Genomic DNA, 17,422 nt, shown 5'->3' with positions numbered 1-17,422 from the left:
TTATACAAATAATGAAAATTGTAGAACACACCTTTCAGTGGATATCACCATTGTCTGTGGAAAAGTATCTTGCAGTGTCCTCAAAGGGTTTAAGCACTTTAACAGATTGCAATGCAAAGATCATTTTACAAAGTGTCTTATAATTAATCCAGTGTATGCTTAGCTGACCTCATCTGTATGCATGGCTTCCACTGTGCTGATCCACAGTTTTGCCATGATTCAATAAAACAAAACTCTAGTTTTTGTCAGAACAGCGTTTTTTGTTTTTTTTTACAACAGACGTTTTCACAAAGCAGTTTTACAGAATCACAGTTTTACAGAGATGACACTGTCACGGAAGGACGTCCTCAGAGGAGTTTGCTGCCTTGCCCGGACAAGTCTGTGAGAAGTAAGATCACAGAATTCGTCAACTTGGCAGTGAATCGTGTGCATTCCAACAATTCATTGTTGTTATGGAAACAAGACAGATTGCTATAGCAAAGTCACTTGGGTCTGGTCATCCAAAAGCCAGGGTCCTGCTGCTGTCTGACCTCAACACATATTCACAAGCAGATTCCCAGCTGTGAAAGAGGCGTGTATATTTCTCAGCCAATCAGAAAAGTGGACTTGTTGACAGAATGAAAATACGACGGCACCTGTGGACACCAGAGTCCAGCAAACATTTTAAACTTAACCCAGCAGTAATGTGTTTCACGCTTCAGTGATCTTGTCGTACAACAAACCTGTTCCTCAGTCTTTCATGTCTAGAGAAGTATGTATTGTTTATGTGTACCAAAAGTATGGTCAAAATTACATTAACCAAACTTTTTTAGAGTATCATTGTTATTTTAAATACTCTGTTACAGAGGTAATCGTAAAAAGTGCTTGACCAACAAGGAAGTAATATATATATATATATATAAAGTCTGTATGTTTGGCATTTGTATCCATTTTAAAAGTTTGATAACTCTTGGCAACAAAAGTAACTACTGAGTTTAATTGAATTTGATTAAGTGATTATTTATTATTATTGATCATTTGATTTTATCAGTTAACGTGGGAAAAAAACATGATTATGTGACTGATTTATGTAGACATCATCATGTACAATAACATGAAAATATATGGCATTAGACCTACCCAATAAAATATATCTTCCTCATTTTGTTTTATGTGTTACATAGACTATAGAACAGCACGTGCTCTATAGTCTATAGTTCGTGTGACTGTGTATTCTGCTTTTATTGTGACATTAACAACTCATATTTCATATTTGTTCTTACGGTTAATGATCAGACCTCTGGCACTTTTGAACTTGTTCTGTCCAGCTCTCGTTCTTCTAGCTCGTGAGTATACCGTGTTATAGACGTGCAGAATTACAGGCTGTAATACTTAAGAAACTCAAGTACCCATCATCCTGCACTGCGTCTGCGCAGAAATTACATTGGACCGAAGCTGGATGGGTGCAATGCACCCTGGCAGCATCAGTACCAGAACAGCTGAACGGTCGAATACAAAATAGGTGCGCAGTGTTGGAAAGAATACAGTTTAATAATCCGGCGCCGGTTTTTCGCACCGGCAAGATGGAGGACCAAAAGGTAGGATTTAACCAGCGAAAGCAGAGGAGTGGGTGGGGTACAACTTGCTTCGCGTGGCTTGCATGGAAAGAAAAGAATAAAGATGAGGACTTTGTTGCGGTCTGTCGTTAGCCTGTAGCTTCCTGTCCCTTCCATTGCATCCGCCCATTATGTAATTGGAAATTAGGATTTTGAGGAGACTCTCCAGATAGGAGAGCCTCGTCATTCATACCTGCTTTTATCTGCTGGGTTGTGAATGGAAAGTGAATGCTGCTGCTACTCCCAAGCGTGCCTGTGATGCTAATATTGTGCCTGACTGAATGTGGAGTCGGGAGCGGGACAGTTATTCTGTCTCTAATCAGACGTATCACATCACGTCTGTATGAACACTTTAAAATATCTTAGTGTCCGCACTTTAATGATATCTAGTGAGTGATACCAGCCTAGTCTACTTCACCTATTAGAGGGGTCATTTCGATAAAAAAAAATGCTTCCAGGAGCTTAACAAACGCTTTCAGAGTGTGAACTGATCGGACGGGCGTGGAACAGAAACATAAAGCGGCTACTGTTTGTGTAGCAGCCCAATTGGCCGTCGGCCAGTTATTCAGATATTTGTGTGTTTATAGTTGTCAAAATATGAAAGTGTTTTGTCTGTGAAGAGGCGTTTACACCCCTCCCTTCATTAACCAGTTGAGACACGTTATTAATTTATGAATGTGCAGGATGTGCATCTGGCTACACTGAGAATGGCCCCTGTTTAACACCACCCAGGCCTTGGCATTTTATGTAATTTCAAATTATTAAAAAAAACCCCAATAAAATCGTAAACGGGACACAGTCTTCGTCATCATCCTTTTGCATGATATTTTCTGGCCAGTCTTCACCAGTCTTTGAGTCGTATCCTTCCTTCAAAATGCGACTTCATATTTGTCCTACAGGAGTCTTTGCGGAAGATCACCACCACTCTAGCGTTAAAGAATGAAGAGATTCAGAATTTCATCTGCACTCTCAAACAAAGTTTGCTGAACCTGGAGGTACATTACTGCTTATTTCCCCAGCACAATGGAAAATCCTTAGATGGATAGTAGACTATTAAGCTATTTTGTGCATCTGTTTCAACAGTATTTGGAGAACATTGGGCTAATCTTCTCAGATTTATTTACTGTTTGGTATGAACCATAGTGACCGAGAGACATCAACTAGATACATGAAAATAGTGGGGGAAAAAAATCGAGCGTCTGTAAAGGATACCTGCTTTCACTCTGTTAACCTCAGGCCAACTCCACCCGTGTTCAAGAGGACCTGGAGTCTGAGTTCAGTTCTCTGCATGCAGTGTTGGATGAGCTGAAAGAGGGGATGGTGACCCGCATCAAGCAGGAGAGAGCAAGTCGAACTTATGAGCTACAGGTTAGTTTTTCTCTACCTGCTGGATTGATGTGTGTATGTGTGTGTGTGTGTGTTTGTGATTGTCTTGAGGCAGTTGTAGGCACAATTAATGATAAACGTAGAATAATAAGTCTGTGTGTTCAGTGAAAGCTGCAAGTTGATCTGGATGGATTTAGAGGGACTTGATATCCTGAAGGCTGCAACACTGGGACTTGCATAGTTAGTGATCCTCAGGGATTATTGTGTCTGTGCCATAATCCAGTTTATGGATTGAATGGCTGTCAGACAAAGCCAGGACATGACAGGACATTTATGTCACGTCAACATATGGTCAGTACATGAATACAAAACCAAACCTGCTTGTTGTCTAGAAACTGCAAATGCAGGAAGTTGAGGAGACAGTAACTCGTCATCCTACTTTTCTTGTTTAATTACTTCAGAATGATCAAAGCATTTACAATATGGTGCTCTTCCATGCAGGGAATGTTGTGTTTTATATTCTTTTTGGATATGTTCTTAAATGCTCTTGAATGATGAAGTTTATAGCTGTGACATTATTATTATGATTAGTCATCAGCGCATGCCTTGTCTCTCTCTCTCTCTCTCTCTCTCTCTCTCTCTCGCTTTTGCTTGTTCTCTCTCTTTCTCTCCTCAGAGTCAACTGAGTGCCTGCACTAAAGCCCTGGAGAGCTCGGAGGAGCTGCTGGAACTAGCCAATCAGACGCTTTGTTCATCAGAGACGGATGGCTTCACTCAGGTAATCCTTTGCAAGTTAATTTTAAGGCTCTTCTTTTATGAGTCCTGATGTAATGTAAACCCAGCAGTCTTATACAGTGATGAAGAAGTGAAATTTAGATGTGTTTTTTTAGATTATTTTACAGTTAATCCGATTGCTGCTGTTTTGGGTAATATGAATTGAACTGAATTATCTTCAGTAATGAACCCACTCATTCAAAATACAGTGTTTTACATGTTCTTTTGCTGTTTTACATGTTCCTCTGTTCAAAACAAATGGAGCATCTAACAGTGTGACAATGGTTGACATCACTGCTTGCCTCTTACACCGATTCCCGCTTGTATGACTGATTCATTGTTTTGTCGTTAAGTCTGAAAGAGACTCAGTTTTTTTCTCGATGTCTGTCTCTCCCTTCCTACTCTTTTCTCTTCCTTCTCTGCTTTCAGGCGGCCAAAGAGATTAAGGATAGGTACAGTACAACCGTTTATTTCCAGCTGATGTACTTTAGGCCAGCACACAGACTCAGATTACAGTTGAAACACACTCGTACCCTCACTATCGTCATCACCATCACCATCGTTAGAGGAGTGAATTTCATCACGTGTCTTATCAAATTAGTGTAATCGTTACATCACATTAGTGTTTTCATTATTTTTTTGCCCTCATGATTTGGCTGGATCCTGATTCCTCTGCCCCTCATTCATTTTCTGTCTCTCACTTTCATGTCTTGTTTGTGTTTGCTTGTGTATCTGCATTTGTGGCATTCCAAAAAAAAAAAAAAAAAAAAATCCCTAAGTTGTGTTATAGACATGTTGTGTATTTAGTATTCCGTTTTTTTTATGCAGAATCTCATTTTTAAAGTATGTGAAGACATCCATATCTTATTTTGTGTGTATGTATGTGTGTTTGTATATGTGTGTGTGTGTGTGTGTGTCTTTGTCCGTGCAGCGTAACTATGGCTCCAGCATTTCGTCTGTCTCTCAAAGCCAAAGCCAGTGATAACATGAGTCACATGATGGTGGATTTCACACAAGAGAGGGAGATTCTACGCGCAATCAAATTCCTCCCAGGTCAGTTTGCCTTTTTGCCAAAGCGACCTTCTCAGAGTGGACGGAGCTCGTCCTTGCGTTCTGCTTTTCAATTAGCTCTGTGTCCCAGCTCCTCAAGATAAACAATAGGATTAGAGGGGGGGGGGGGAGTAGCTGACCCACTCTGCGTAGCCTTGAGTAACCACAACCCCAAGCTGAGTGAAACTTAACAGACCATTCAGGGTATTCTTCTTTCAGACTGAAATCGCACAGCCTGTTGACTAAACTGAACCGGTATTTATAATACTCTTTTTTTTTTCTCTTCTTCTTCTTCTTCTCAGTGCCTGCCACTCCAGAGATCCTGCTGTCCGAGTGTCAAGTGTGTGACAACACAATAACCGCCGTTTGGGCTCTGCCTGAACCCGACTCCAAAATCGATCACTACATTTTAGAGTACCGTAAAACGAACCACGAGGGTCCGCCGCGGATTCGGGAAGACTACCCCTGGATGGTGGCGGAGGGAATCCGAGAGACAGAGCACACGCTCACTGGTACGTTTTGCTGATTTTTTTAAAAAAAAAATTTTCCGCTTTGAATTTTGTTCTTGCTACTGTTCACGTTCCTCATAATATGTTCCTTGGTGTTTCAGGCCTTCGCTTTGACACACGCTACATGACCTTTCGCGTGAAGGCTTGTAACAAAGCTGTGGCGGGTGAATTCTCAGAGCCAGTAACTTTGGAAACACACGGTGAGAAACACTGACAGAGAGTTTAATGGGCCGTGAAACTGCTCTTCTTCACTAAGTACAGAGACTCTCTCAAAGGCTCACTGTAGTTCTGTTTGTATGAGGGCAAATGCTAGAACTGAGGATTTGAGAGATGAAGAGTGGAATTTTTTTTTTTTTTTTACTAAATTTACTGAAAAGATTTATTTGTATTTTTCATTTTGTCCCTCTATTTCTCTCCTGACTGGCATTATAAACAATATGTGGCAATCCTCATCACATCTATATATGTCTGTATTGTTATATTTGACATATTATACACACAAAGCGTTTTCTGGCATGTTGCCGAGACAGTTTAAAGGAAGAAAAAAGGAATTGAAAAAACCCTAAATAAACATCTCTCCCCCCTTTTAGCCTTTACGTTTAAGCTGGATGCGGGTTCAGCCCATCAGAATTTGCGTGTTGAGGATCTCAGTGTGGAATGGGACAGCAGTGGTGGGAAGGTCCAAGACATTCGGAAAGACAAAAACAGAACCAGCTCTCCAATGCATTCTCCTGCCAGGTGAGAGTCACATAGTCTGTCAGGATCTACGGAAGTGTAGTGATTTTCCATGGGCTGTCTGACTTAGCTCCTCTCCTCTCCCTCTCCGCTTTGCCCACCCCCCCTGCAGGGCCGCGATGATGTCGCCGAAGAGAACCCCCTCTGCCCGTGTCGGTCGAGACCGCTTCACAGCTGAGTCTTACACCGTCTTGGGTGAGAACAGACGAAAGGATTTTGGGGAAAAATCTTCGTGACTTCATGAAGATATTCTCAGTGTTTTAATTCAAACAGAGACTGTTAACGTTTAATTTCTCTCTCTCTCTCTCTCTCCCTGTCTCAGGAGACACAATGATCGACGCTGGTCAACAATACTGGGAGGTGCGCTTTGATAAGGAGAGCAAGGCCTTCGCGGCAGGAGTGGCCCTGCGTTCGCTGGGTCGGTTTGACCAGCTGGGCAAAAGCAATGCCTCCTGGTGTATCCACCTTAACAACTGGTTACAGCAGAGTCTGACAGCCAAGCACAACAACAAAGCACGCACCTTAGACTGCCCCATACCTGACCGCATCGGAGTCTTCTGTAATTATGAAGAGGGTGAGGACAACCAATTCATCTGTTCATCTCACGTTTTTCTTCTTTATTGTTGGCAGTTACATGACTAGACGGAGAAGATGATACTTTTAAGGCTTGCAGATCCAGCTCATTCCTAACTTTGTTTTGTGATGTTTTGTGCAAATTGCATTGAAAGACAGATCAAGTTTGGCGTTTGTGTTTTGAATTTTTTAGGAACGTTGTCCTTTTACAACGCTAAAACCAAACAGCTCATCCATACATTCAGAACCAAGTTTCAGCAACCAGTCATTCCGGCGTTTATGGTAAGAGTCCAAGGTCCATTGGGTAAAATGTTGTTCTTTATCATGTAAGGCAGGGGAATTCACCTCATAGCTCAAAGTGCAGAACAAAGGTGGTTAATAAATAGGTTTGGGTGTGATTTACCGCATTCCATAGGAATAGTTCGTGCGCCAACGCAACCTGTGTCTCCCTGTGTAGGTGTGGAATGGAAGTTTCTCCGTGCAGACGGGGCTTCAGGTGCCCAGCGTGGTACTGAGCGGGCAAAAGAGGAACAGCGGGACCAGCAGCTCCAACGCCAGCCTCACCTAGACGGCCGGTTTTCGTCCAGGCCGCCGCAGGACTTGGGCCTGTGTCGGGAACACGGACAGCTCTGCCGCCACCCCCATCCCGCCGTCGCTAAAACCCCTCACCGCGCCGTACGAGTCTCCCAGGCCTCGGGACGCGGCGGGGCCTGCCTCCTTCATCCACCCCCAAGCCCCCCCCCCCCGCCCCGTGCCTTTCAGTACACTGAAGCAAGTCATGGAGAGGCGTCGTCTACTGCTCCATCACTAAAACTGCAAAAAAAACAAAAAACAACAAAAAAAAAAACTCCAGAAAACTGCTCAGTTATAATCTCACTCACATTTACGGTATATACGTAACTAAAGCCAAATAAGTGAATATGTTTTAAGGTTATGTTTGTCGGTCGCACTTCTGGTTTTTTTGTGTCGGTGCAACCTGTTTTACTTTCAGGGCAACTGAAAGCATGTAAATAGGAGTCTTTTAAGTTCCAAACCGTAATGTATTATATCCCTCACTGAATGTCTCACACTGAACACAAGCCTCTAATTCAGCTTGCTGCTTTTCTGTTTTGTTTTTTTTTTCTACTTGGTCAGAACCAGGATAGCATCGTAATCTTCTTATAATCACTAAATAGTAGTATAATGCTTCTTATAGAATGTATTCAATTTAATAGAGCCAGCAGCAGGACATGGCGAAGCGGAGAGGGGTTAACTGATCTCAGACCAGCTGATTCAAAACTAGCCTGAATGACAGAACTTGGGTTTACGATTGGTTTTTATGTGTATACACCATTCCATTGTATCCCTGCTCCCATGGACAGATTAATCACCGTAGTCCGTCCAGTCCTCGTAGCTCTCTGAGAAAAAAATCATTCCTAATGTGGTTCCCCCTTATGTAGGTCTTCCTCAGACTTGGTTTTGATCACATGGTTTCTGAATTTGTTGCTTGGTGCTATTGTCTTTTGTTTCCCCAGTATGCGACAGAAAACGGGGGGGATTTTTTTTTTTTGCTGTGCTTGTTATGAATATAACTTGCAATGCTTTAACATGTCCTTCTATGAAATTTTTAAAACATTTTCTTATATCAGGGACAAAGGCCACCCTGTCAGTCTTATTTTCTTTTTTTTTTTTCCTGCCATCATGTGCCCCCCCCCCCCCCCAAAACCAAGTCAATAAACGTAATCAGATAGTTGTTTTCATTCTGTGATCACAATTGCGTATCATGAGGAAGTGTAGGCACGAACTGAATTCTCCTGTGAGATTGCGAAAGTGTTGGCACAATTAAAACAAGGACAAAACACAAAGCGACTGTATTCAGACAGTTTGTTCATTTTATTCTCTCTCTAATCATTGTTCAGAGAAAAAAAAAAAAAGAATGACACTTTTTCAATATATCAGCAAAGCATTCCGAAAAGGAATTTCTGTTCGATACTGAGAACTCATCAAAGTGTCCAAATGGAAGCCTCAGACTTCAATATGAAAACTTGAAAGCCAAGTCAACACGTAATACATCTTAAGAGTATAGTACGCATGCAGTCACAATCAAAAGTCAATTAAAACAATATACTGCAATGGCAATAAACCTATTATTTTTCTACGAAAATACTGAGAAACAGACTGGCTGAACTTGGTATTAGAAAAGAAAACGACATGTTTGTGAGTTGAAACAGTTCAAAGAAAGCAACACAAATGTCTGCACAGAGAGACGCCAAAGGTCTCAGTCAAAACAACCAGCCACGGCGCTTTTTTAATCAGCACAAACCTTAATGCCTTTGTTACCAAGCGTATGAACAGCGTAATTAGAGTAAGAAAAAAGCGTAATTATAAAAAGGGGTTGAATAAAACTAATTTATGAGGTGCTGATGCCAGATTTGTATGAAATAAATAGGTATCAAATATGAAATCAAAAAGCCAAATATTTTCATCGTCACAGTAGTTCAGTGGCGGTTGGACTGGAGAAGGGCGCGAATGTGCAAAAACACGAAGAAACAGTGTGACTGTAATTTGATGTAAATATGTGGATTTACAATCTCTTAATTCACTTATTGGCTTGTAATGCTTAATTCCTCGTGAGGATCAATATCCCATTAATCTTCTTCACCCCTCGGGACGTCCACATCGAATCAACAAGCAGGTTGGACAGTCGCAATCTGATTGGCAAACAGCAAGCAGCATTGAGTAAACTCCCACCAGTTTGGCCAGTCTAACCAGTGATTCCAACACAGAACAGACACCCATTCTGCCTTAAACGTGTTCACTGAAAGACTTCGTAGTCTGACATTCTGTCTTTATACTTGGCAGAAGAGCCCGATTGAACAAACGCGACCAGTGGGTTTCTGGTGCAATCAGCTGTCGTAAACCACTCGTCTTTTCTCCAACTTTAACTTGAGCTCCTCAGACAAACCTGCAAGAGAGAAAAACAAAAGCAAAAAAAAAAAAAAAAGTTTAGCCTTCCGTGTCTCATCCTACACGCCGGTAACGGGGAAATGTAGCGTTGCGGCTTTACCGGACGCGAGGGATTCAGGTGTGGCGAGTGCGGCAGCTGGTCTGTGTTTGATTTCAGAGGCGTCTGACGCACTGCGAGGGAACGGAACAGGACGCAGAGGCCTCGTAGCCGTCTGATCTATTTTTGTATCATACAAGAACAATGACGTCATCCATCTACAAATCTTGTTTGACATACCTAGTTAATCTGCTGCAGGAATACTCCATATTTCCTCTTACTCATACACTGGACATGAATGAACAAAGAGGACTCCTATTTTCAGATTCAAATAACATAAGAATAAGATATAATTAAGATGTTGGAAGAAGAGGAGGCGGTTTACTTACCCAGGCAATCGTCTGTGGTGGAGGAAAGCTGGGCTGCTGGCTTCCGGGGTGCTAAAAGACAACGTACAGTTTCAGAAACTGGACTTAAGCGGTGGATCTTCTTTGAGGAAACAGCCTTTCGTTAACTGTGTCCTTCATCGTTTACAGTGCTTGTGTACACCTTATGTCTTTTTCTTATTTACGAAGGTGAAACAGGTCGAACAAGATCAAAGGAGGAATAACACCTTTGAAATATTAAAACAAACAGCGTCCAAACGGAATTTCATAGAAGCACCTGCGATAAAGGGAAGAAAAAAAGGAGAGCAGAGCAGGGCAGGGGAAAAAAACCCAAAACAAAACATAATTACCTGGAAGACGTGGTGCAACTGGAGGAGGTACAGGAGTGCTTTCGTCTTCCTCATCCTCTGAAAAAAAAAAAAGAGAGAACAAAGAACAAGCTAAGCACACACACACACACACACACACAGTATTAACTGTAAACTATATTCAGAGTTAAGAGATATATGAAATTTAAGGAACTAAAAAAAAAAAAAAAAAGAAAAGAAAAAGGACAAAATGACTCAAGGTCAGACTACTCACGTGATACGTTGAGGTAAATATTTTCTTCTGGGTATGAAGGAGGTTCGGGTGTGTGCTTACGTTCTCTGGGAACTATCAGAAGAAAAACACAACCACTCAGTCATACCATCCACACCCTTCATGAGCAGCACATACATTACAAAGAGAGACAAAAAAACCCAAAAACTTACAAGCATACAACATAGACAACTACCGTTTCGGGGGATTAATCTACATTCTTATGAGGATGTACACTTGAATTCATGCCTGAGTGTGTGGGTAATTACTTGGGCGCCAGTGAAGGCCGAGTGTGTGTATGAAATGGTGAAAAAGTGAACGTAGAGCTTGTGTTACCTGGTTTAGGGGGAGGTTTAGGCACAGTGGAAATGGGCCTAGCAGAGGTTGACATCAAAGTTTTCTCTCCACTCTCCTCATTTGCCTGGACGAAGGCTACAAGACAGGAGAGAAACGCTTTGTAGGACTAACCAGATGGTAATAACCTTCTAGTACATCACATTACAAATCACTCTCACAAAGTTCTCACTACGGTCTTTTACACTTTAAAGCAAATTCGTATCCATTTGAGGAAACGTGCTGGTTTGAGAGGGTTGCAACACGGCCAAAAACGTGAAGTAACGCATATCTGTTTACACTTTTGATCGAAACTTTTAAAAATGATTTATTGGTAGTATATGTCAGAAAGTGGTGAACTTGGAGTCAACTGTACTGTTTAGCACCGAGTTTCACTGCCATAAACCTGTATAAGAGTGAAGTATTACAGGCAGATGGAGGATACTGAAAGATAAGTAAACATGTTGGTGTTTCTTACTGATACTTTCTTCGTATGGTTTCTCCATTATGAAGGGTTGCAGAGTCCCTCCTGTCCTCTCTATTAGATGAGTTACAACATCATGCAGTGTGGCACAGGGAATCTGATGAGGATAAGAGGACAAAAAAAACCCCCATATCAATTTATATTTGTGTACATTCGACATGCATTTACTATTATACCTGCTTCACTGAGATGAGCTGAGATTTTGTGGCTGATTTGTGACTCTGTGGTGAACAAAAACGCATTGTTGACTCTAGTAAAACATTTACCACTATATTCACACACAGCGATGCGCATACGCGGACGTCTGTGGTGTGCGCACACACGCAGAGGCATTTGTACATACACAGGGGCACACACACACACTAACACACACTTTGGTCCTGAAATCTAAACCGGGACATGATGTACAATAATGTAACCGGCCCGGATCCATTCTTAAATTTTTTTAAAGTGAAAAAAATTATTTTCCCTTTATCAATTATTAACAGCCAGAACTCATTAAAATGAGTTATTCTCAGAAGCCACAATTGAAAGTTAAGTGTACTTTCTTCCTGTTTACACACTAAGTTTGCAAAGCAGAATTGTAAATCAGAAAAATCAGTTGATGAGATAAGCGAATTTAGTATGGATGGACAGAAGGGTAAAACTTGCAAGCGAAACCTTTAGCATTTTAAAGTGCAACTCTTATCAAAAAAATGGCTTGTGAAGCACAATTCCAGTATCCTTATCAACACTTCCTTGTCACAAGTCCAGTGGGCATTCCCATACTACATGAACCACAGTATCATACAAGCCATAGAGCCATAAATCTCAGTAGAGGCTTAAAACTATCTCTGAGCAAAGGTGAGTGAATTCAGCGAGTAAACCGCCACACTCACCCGATTCTCCACTTCAATAGCAAAACCTCCCTCAGGTCTTCGTGTCACGCGATAGTGTCTGAACACAGAGCTATAACGAAAGAGAAACACAGAATTCATACGACAGTTTCACCTTAGTGACGGTAAAACAGACAAGCTCTAATGTCTTTGCTAAAAACGACGGGTATGAGTTTGGGGCAGCTTTAAGTCTCAAACGTCGTCGGGGTGCGTCTCCTTTGATTGAGCGGACAGGGAAGTTGGTCGTTTACCCGTTGAGCTCCTGTCGTGTGGTTATGGCAAAGGAGCTGCCATCGCGGCCTGGCCGAAGCAACAGGTTTCCGCACTTTGGGTTCCTCTCCAGGAGAAGCTCGGCCTCCGTCCGTGAGACCTGCTGGAAACACCTGCAAAGCCAAACACAGTCTTTAATGAGCATCAAGACATTCAGTGTCAGTATAGTCCGCTGCTAGAGAGGAAAGGGTTTCTAAAAGAGAGAAAACGCGCTAACACTGCATGGACGACTAAACTGCAAAAGCCAGCGAGGCCAAAGTCAGTTCAAAAATCATGTTTTTAAAGATGGCTGTGCGACTGACTGTAGAAAAAGTTGCAGTTGAAAAAGTTCATCTGCACCCGATCGGCGTAAAAAAAAAAGTGACTAAAACTGTTTGTTTGGGCAATAAATTAGTAAATTGTCAGTGTTGCGATTTTATAAAGCTCATATTTATATGTAGAAGCACGCGCCACGGGCATAAATTCAAATGATGGGAGAGATGAGATTGACTGTGTTTTTTTTACTTTGTTTATTCTCATGGTCAAACTTACGCGGGCATGTCAGGCACCAAGGGGACGTAGTCAGATGGAGTTGGGGCGGAAACAGGGAAAGACTGTTGTCTCTCTTTCTCCTTTTCCACCGTCTCTCTCATCATGTGAATTGGACCTGGCAGCAAGTTCAAAGAACTGGGCACTTCAAGCTGAGAGGAGGGGGGGTAGACACGGAGCGTCACGTTATAACAATATAACGATAAAATGTAGTATACAACTTCCAAGCAAAGAAGAGTGAGGACTGTGATTTAACTTGGGTTAATGTTAGCCAGACAGAAGAGTTCGCAGACCTCGTCAAATGGTGAGAAAGTCAAAAAACAAAACAAAATTACTTAAGTGAATCTGACTCCAGTTTTGACTGACAGACGTAGGATAGACGTAGCCTATTTGCTGAAATAAACTTCTTCTGTTTAACAAACTTGAGGAAACACATTAGACCAATATTCATAAGGCTTTTTGTGGTTATTTGAAATGGCATGAGTTCACAAAATGCACCTGAATAAAGTTCAACACAGATAAGAGAAACAAAGGGATGCGAACAATGTAACGGGTTTCCTACAAAAACCTGGCTGAAATAAACTGCTTCTGTTTCACAAACTGAAGGAGACCCATCAGAGAGAGATTCACACTGTTTGTGTTTTTGGCAGTTAGTTGCAACGGCATGGATGCACAAAATGTTACCGTATAATGTTCAACACAGATTTAAAAAGGCATGTTCGCAATGTAACATGTTTCCTGGGGGGAAAATGTGCTTTTGAAATGGATCAAAAGAATTTTAGCAGGTGCGAAGCACTTGAACCACTCACCTTAACCACGGAGAGTATGAAGCCTTTCCACAGCTCTCGAGCCTCCAGGCTAGGAGCCTGCAGACAGGAAGAGAGAGAGAGAGAGAGAGAGAGAGAAAACATTACATTAGAAAAAGCTGAATTTAAAAACACTCAAAAATCTCTTTTTTTAGTTTTTTTTTTTTTTAAGTTATCCAATTTCCTGCTAATTGTTGGCTCATTTTCTGGAATAAGTATCTACTGACATATAAAAAAATCCTTCAGAGCTTCTTCATCTACCGTTAGAACACAATCTCCCCTATAATTTGTGGTCACCCACAGTCCAGACATCTATACAGCTATCTGTTTCTGCAGGGTTACAGAATCCAGAATCTTCTTTTAGTCAGACACAGTCCCCATTAGATGCTTCAAATGTCTGTTTGTATACATTTTTAATTGTTTTTTTTTTTTTGCGTGTTTAAACCGGTCCTTGTGATGGGGGGGAGGGGGCTCACATTGCGGCAGGACCATGCAACAGAAGTTATTCATGAACTGTAATGGGTTTCATCATTAGTTCTGATACGTTTTACAGTTATGTATGACGACACTTGTAGGAGCCTCACCGTAACTTTCATATCTCCATCTTTCATGTGCAGGTTGAACCTGGCAGCCTCCAGGTTACGATCATGGCTAGAGTCATCACTCACAGAGATAACGCCACTAAGATCCAGCTTTTCCACATACTGCTCTCAAAAAAAAACGTGCACAAACACACACCCAGACAAAGACAACAGAACATTTAGAGTTCCATGACACCATCTTCTATATCTTGGGTCTATTTGTGTCTTTGATCTCGTTATTACAAAAGTGTAACGTTAAAACCTTACGCAAACTCACATCTGCTTCCTTTGTGTTATTGAAGAAAAATAGCGTGTTTCCACACAGGCATGTCCAAAGTCGGCGAGGCACCTTTAGTGAGAAAGAGACCAAGAGAAGAAGAGAAAAGAAGAATGTTTGTTATTGAAAGGAGTCTTAAGAGAACTTCAAAGGATATTTATGTTTTTCGGTGCAACTCTGCGATTTTGCACCAAGCAAACATTTATTTCTCTAACATTTTTCAAACATTTCAATACATAAAAGCTCGCTACATTGTTGACAATGTATCTGATGTAAAAAAAAAAAAAGTTTGGGAGGTACTCTGGTGATTTGATGAATGTGAAGAATGGAGGAAATTCATCCTGGTGGCTCTCAAAAACCAAACAAACAAACAAAAAACATGCACCTCATGGGGTTCTCTGTTTCTATTTTCAGATTGCCTGTGCAACCAGTATCCTGGAAATATACTTCTGAGACACAAAATCTAATGATAACATAGCACACTAAATATTGGAGCTTATACTGCAGTGGACTTCAATGCCATTCAGAATACTGTTTAAAATGCCCACAGTTCATCTTATATGCACTGTATGAATAGCTGTGTGAAAGAACTCAAAAGCATGACATTGTAAAGGGAACCTACTAAATGAGAAAAATAGAAATGAAGAATAATTAAGGTATAAGCAAAAACAACAATATGTTATGAGTCAATATAAAGCTCATAATTGGCTAAAAGAGAGAGAGAGAGAGAGAGAGAGAGAGAGAGAGAGAGAGAGAGAGAGAGAGAGAAAAGAAAAGCAACAAAACAAGACACAGCGGCATATCTATTGTCTAATCCTCCTCCTCTATCTGTTTAAGCCGTCAAACCAGTTCTTGACATCTGACGTCTCCAGAACTCAAAAGAAAGCAAAGGCTAAAACAACACTATTGACAGACACATTTTCTGAAACGTCAAGGCCACTTATGGCAAAGTCCCCAGACATTTTAATAGTAAATTCTATGCTAGTAAACCCTGTTAACGATTAGCTCAGACAGTGCACAATGGCATTTATGGGTTCTGTGATAAACTTTGTACCCTGTAAAAAGTACACAGATAGATAGATAGATAGATAGATAGATAGATATGTAGATAGATAGATACTTTACTCATCCCAAGGGAAATTTCAAGCATCCAGTAGCTTAGATGACAAAGTCAGGACACCAATACACGCAAGAAAAACAAAAACACAGCAGTGAAGTGATTGTCTAGCCACCAGAACATAAACATGGTAACATATACTACAGTTTTCCAAGTTCTGTCATATTGAAACTGTATACAGTAATACAAAGTTCACTAAATGCAATAAAGAACGTCAAGAACCTTTCAAAGTACAATGATATCAAAATTGCCAGTGGCAATAACTGACTCTCACTCTCAAATAAAGCTTGTAAATCTAAGTTGGCACAAGTATGTTAGCCTATACTGTAGTTTCAAATGCTGTGTGATTTTTACATCACCATGCATCTGTTAAATACTATAAAAGACATTTAAAAACATGACGTCAAATTAGCGGTGTGTCAGGATTATCTCACATACTCACGTACAACCTTGTCCTAATGGAACAGAGATAGATCTAATGGAAAGTCCAGCATTACTGAACTGACACCTCATGCGTAGTGGAACACGCTCATTCCTTAGATTCTTTGCTGCTGACAACGCAAACTACCAGCAACAAATCCCCAACTCAATTGTGTCAAACACTAGGTGTAACAATGTTATTACTTATAGAGATGCAGGGAAAGTTTGATGACTCATCTTAAAGCAAATGAAGTATCGTCTGGGTGTGCGAACACCTAAAGATGTCCCTTGTTTACGTGGTGAAATGCATGTGTGAAACCGAGGAACACTCCCATTGATCTGGGAATGTCATGTTTAAGCACGAACCATATTAAAACGTAAATGCACATACATTTTAAATGCATTGTGACTACCAAATGTTTTTCAGCAAAAATTTGTAAAAACACCATCATTAAGGCACAAGGGACGTTTTGAAACAACTTTAAAGATGCATTAAAAACACCATAGGCTACATAGACAACAAAACATAGGTTTTTCGGCTATGTTTAAGGAATGCCATTGTATGTTGCAAATACAAAACAATGAGCTTCACGAAGCTGTTATAAATAATACAATCACTATGTCACACCAGAAAAAAATTAACCTTACTTGTCTGTGGGAAACACTTAATTCAGTCTCGTCACTGGAAAATTATTGTAAAAGAAGTTTTAGCATTTGTATATCCCCCTATGTGGTTTTTGTGCAAGTATGACAAATATGAACATGGAATTCAAAACAGCATCTTTACCAACGGTAAATGAGAACGCTTGTGAGGCGATTATGGAAGTGTGCACACTCCCACCCATACAAACGTACGCAAGTATGAACCGTGGGTCATGTAGTGATTTACCTTGTCTTTGAAAGATCTCTTTTCCAGGTAGCCTTCATAATAGCAGGGCGGTAGCTGAGTCTTCTGACGTCCAGCGCGCCGTGGAGTCGCCATTTGAGCGGTTCTGAGTCTGAAAATCTAAGCCTAATAAGTCCACTTAACGTCCTTTCTGTATCAACTTGAAGAGCAATAAAAGTTATTCACTCAAGACGAAAAAAAAAACAGGTAGCACGTTAAAATAGTACCTGAATTCCTTCGAATTTATTACAATAACTATTTACATGCTAATTAAAGCAGTACAACAATGAAAACCAAGGTAAACATCAAAATAGCGTTCAAATCCTCGCTCAACG

General features: G+C 40.9%; 2 protein-coding genes across 2 annotated transcripts; one reads left to right on the top strand and one right to left on the bottom strand.

Moving 5' to 3' along the window:
* Window positions 1–1,562: 1,562 nt before the first annotated feature.
* fsd1 (fibronectin type III and SPRY domain containing 1) lies at window positions 1,563–7,130 on the top strand. The gene is made up of 13 exons (XM_030784915.1): window positions 1,563–1,577; window positions 2,495–2,590; window positions 2,832–2,963; window positions 3,598–3,699; window positions 4,125–4,147; window positions 4,627–4,748; window positions 5,048–5,257; window positions 5,356–5,454; window positions 5,845–5,992; window positions 6,102–6,184; window positions 6,312–6,563; window positions 6,756–6,844; window positions 7,020–7,130. The coding sequence occupies exons 1-13, from the start codon at window positions 1,563–1,565 to the stop codon at window positions 7,128–7,130; spliced, it is 1,482 nt and encodes a 493-aa protein (XP_030640775.1).
* Window positions 7,131–9,447: 2,317 nt separating this feature from the next.
* On the bottom strand, window positions 9,448–17,183 carry stap2b (signal transducing adaptor family member 2b). Its single transcript, XM_030784372.1, has 14 exons — window positions 17,091–17,183; window positions 14,665–14,736; window positions 14,391–14,510; window positions 13,810–13,866; window positions 13,004–13,152; window positions 12,454–12,585; window positions 12,206–12,275; window positions 11,322–11,424; window positions 10,847–10,942; window positions 10,514–10,585; window positions 10,282–10,338; window positions 9,935–9,985; window positions 9,609–9,725; window positions 9,448–9,506 (listed from the first exon to the last, which is right to left on the bottom strand). Exons 1-14 carry the CDS (start codon window positions 17,181–17,183, stop codon window positions 9,448–9,450), a joined length of 1,248 nt encoding a protein of 415 aa, XP_030640232.1.
* Between the last annotated feature and the right edge of the window lie 239 nt (window positions 17,184–17,422).

The sequence above is a fragment of the Chanos chanos genome, chromosome 9, assembly GCF_902362185.1.
Source record: "Chanos chanos chromosome 9, fChaCha1.1, whole genome shotgun sequence".
NCBI classification, from domain to species: domain Eukaryota; kingdom Metazoa; phylum Chordata; class Actinopteri; order Gonorynchiformes; family Chanidae; genus Chanos; species Chanos chanos.
Note: the sequence above shows the minus strand (reverse complement) of the source record. Positions and strands in the feature narration are given on the sequence as shown.

Excerpts from the sequence above, each read along its gene's own strand:
- fsd1 (XM_030784915.1), top strand. Across the intron at positions 2,964-3,597 it reads GTCGAACTTATGAGCTACAG|AGTCAACTGAGTGCCTGCAC; the intron begins GTTAGTTTTTCT and ends TTCTCTCCTCAG. Across the intron at positions 5,258-5,355 it reads GACAGAGCACACGCTCACTG|GCCTTCGCTTTGACACACGC; the intron begins GTACGTTTTGCT and ends TTGGTGTTTCAG.
- stap2b (XM_030784372.1), bottom strand. The coding sequence starts at position 17,183 with ATGGCGACTCCACGGCGCGCTGGACGTCAGAAGACTCAGCTACCGCCC. Across the intron at positions 10,586-10,846 it reads TAAACCTCCCCCTAAACCAG|TTCCCAGAGAACGTAAGCAC; the intron begins GTAACACAAGCT and ends TTCTTCTGATAG. Across the intron at positions 10,339-10,513 it reads TATTTACCTCAACGTATCAC|AGGATGAGGAAGACGAAAGC; the intron begins GTGAGTAGTCTG and ends TTTTTTTTTCAG.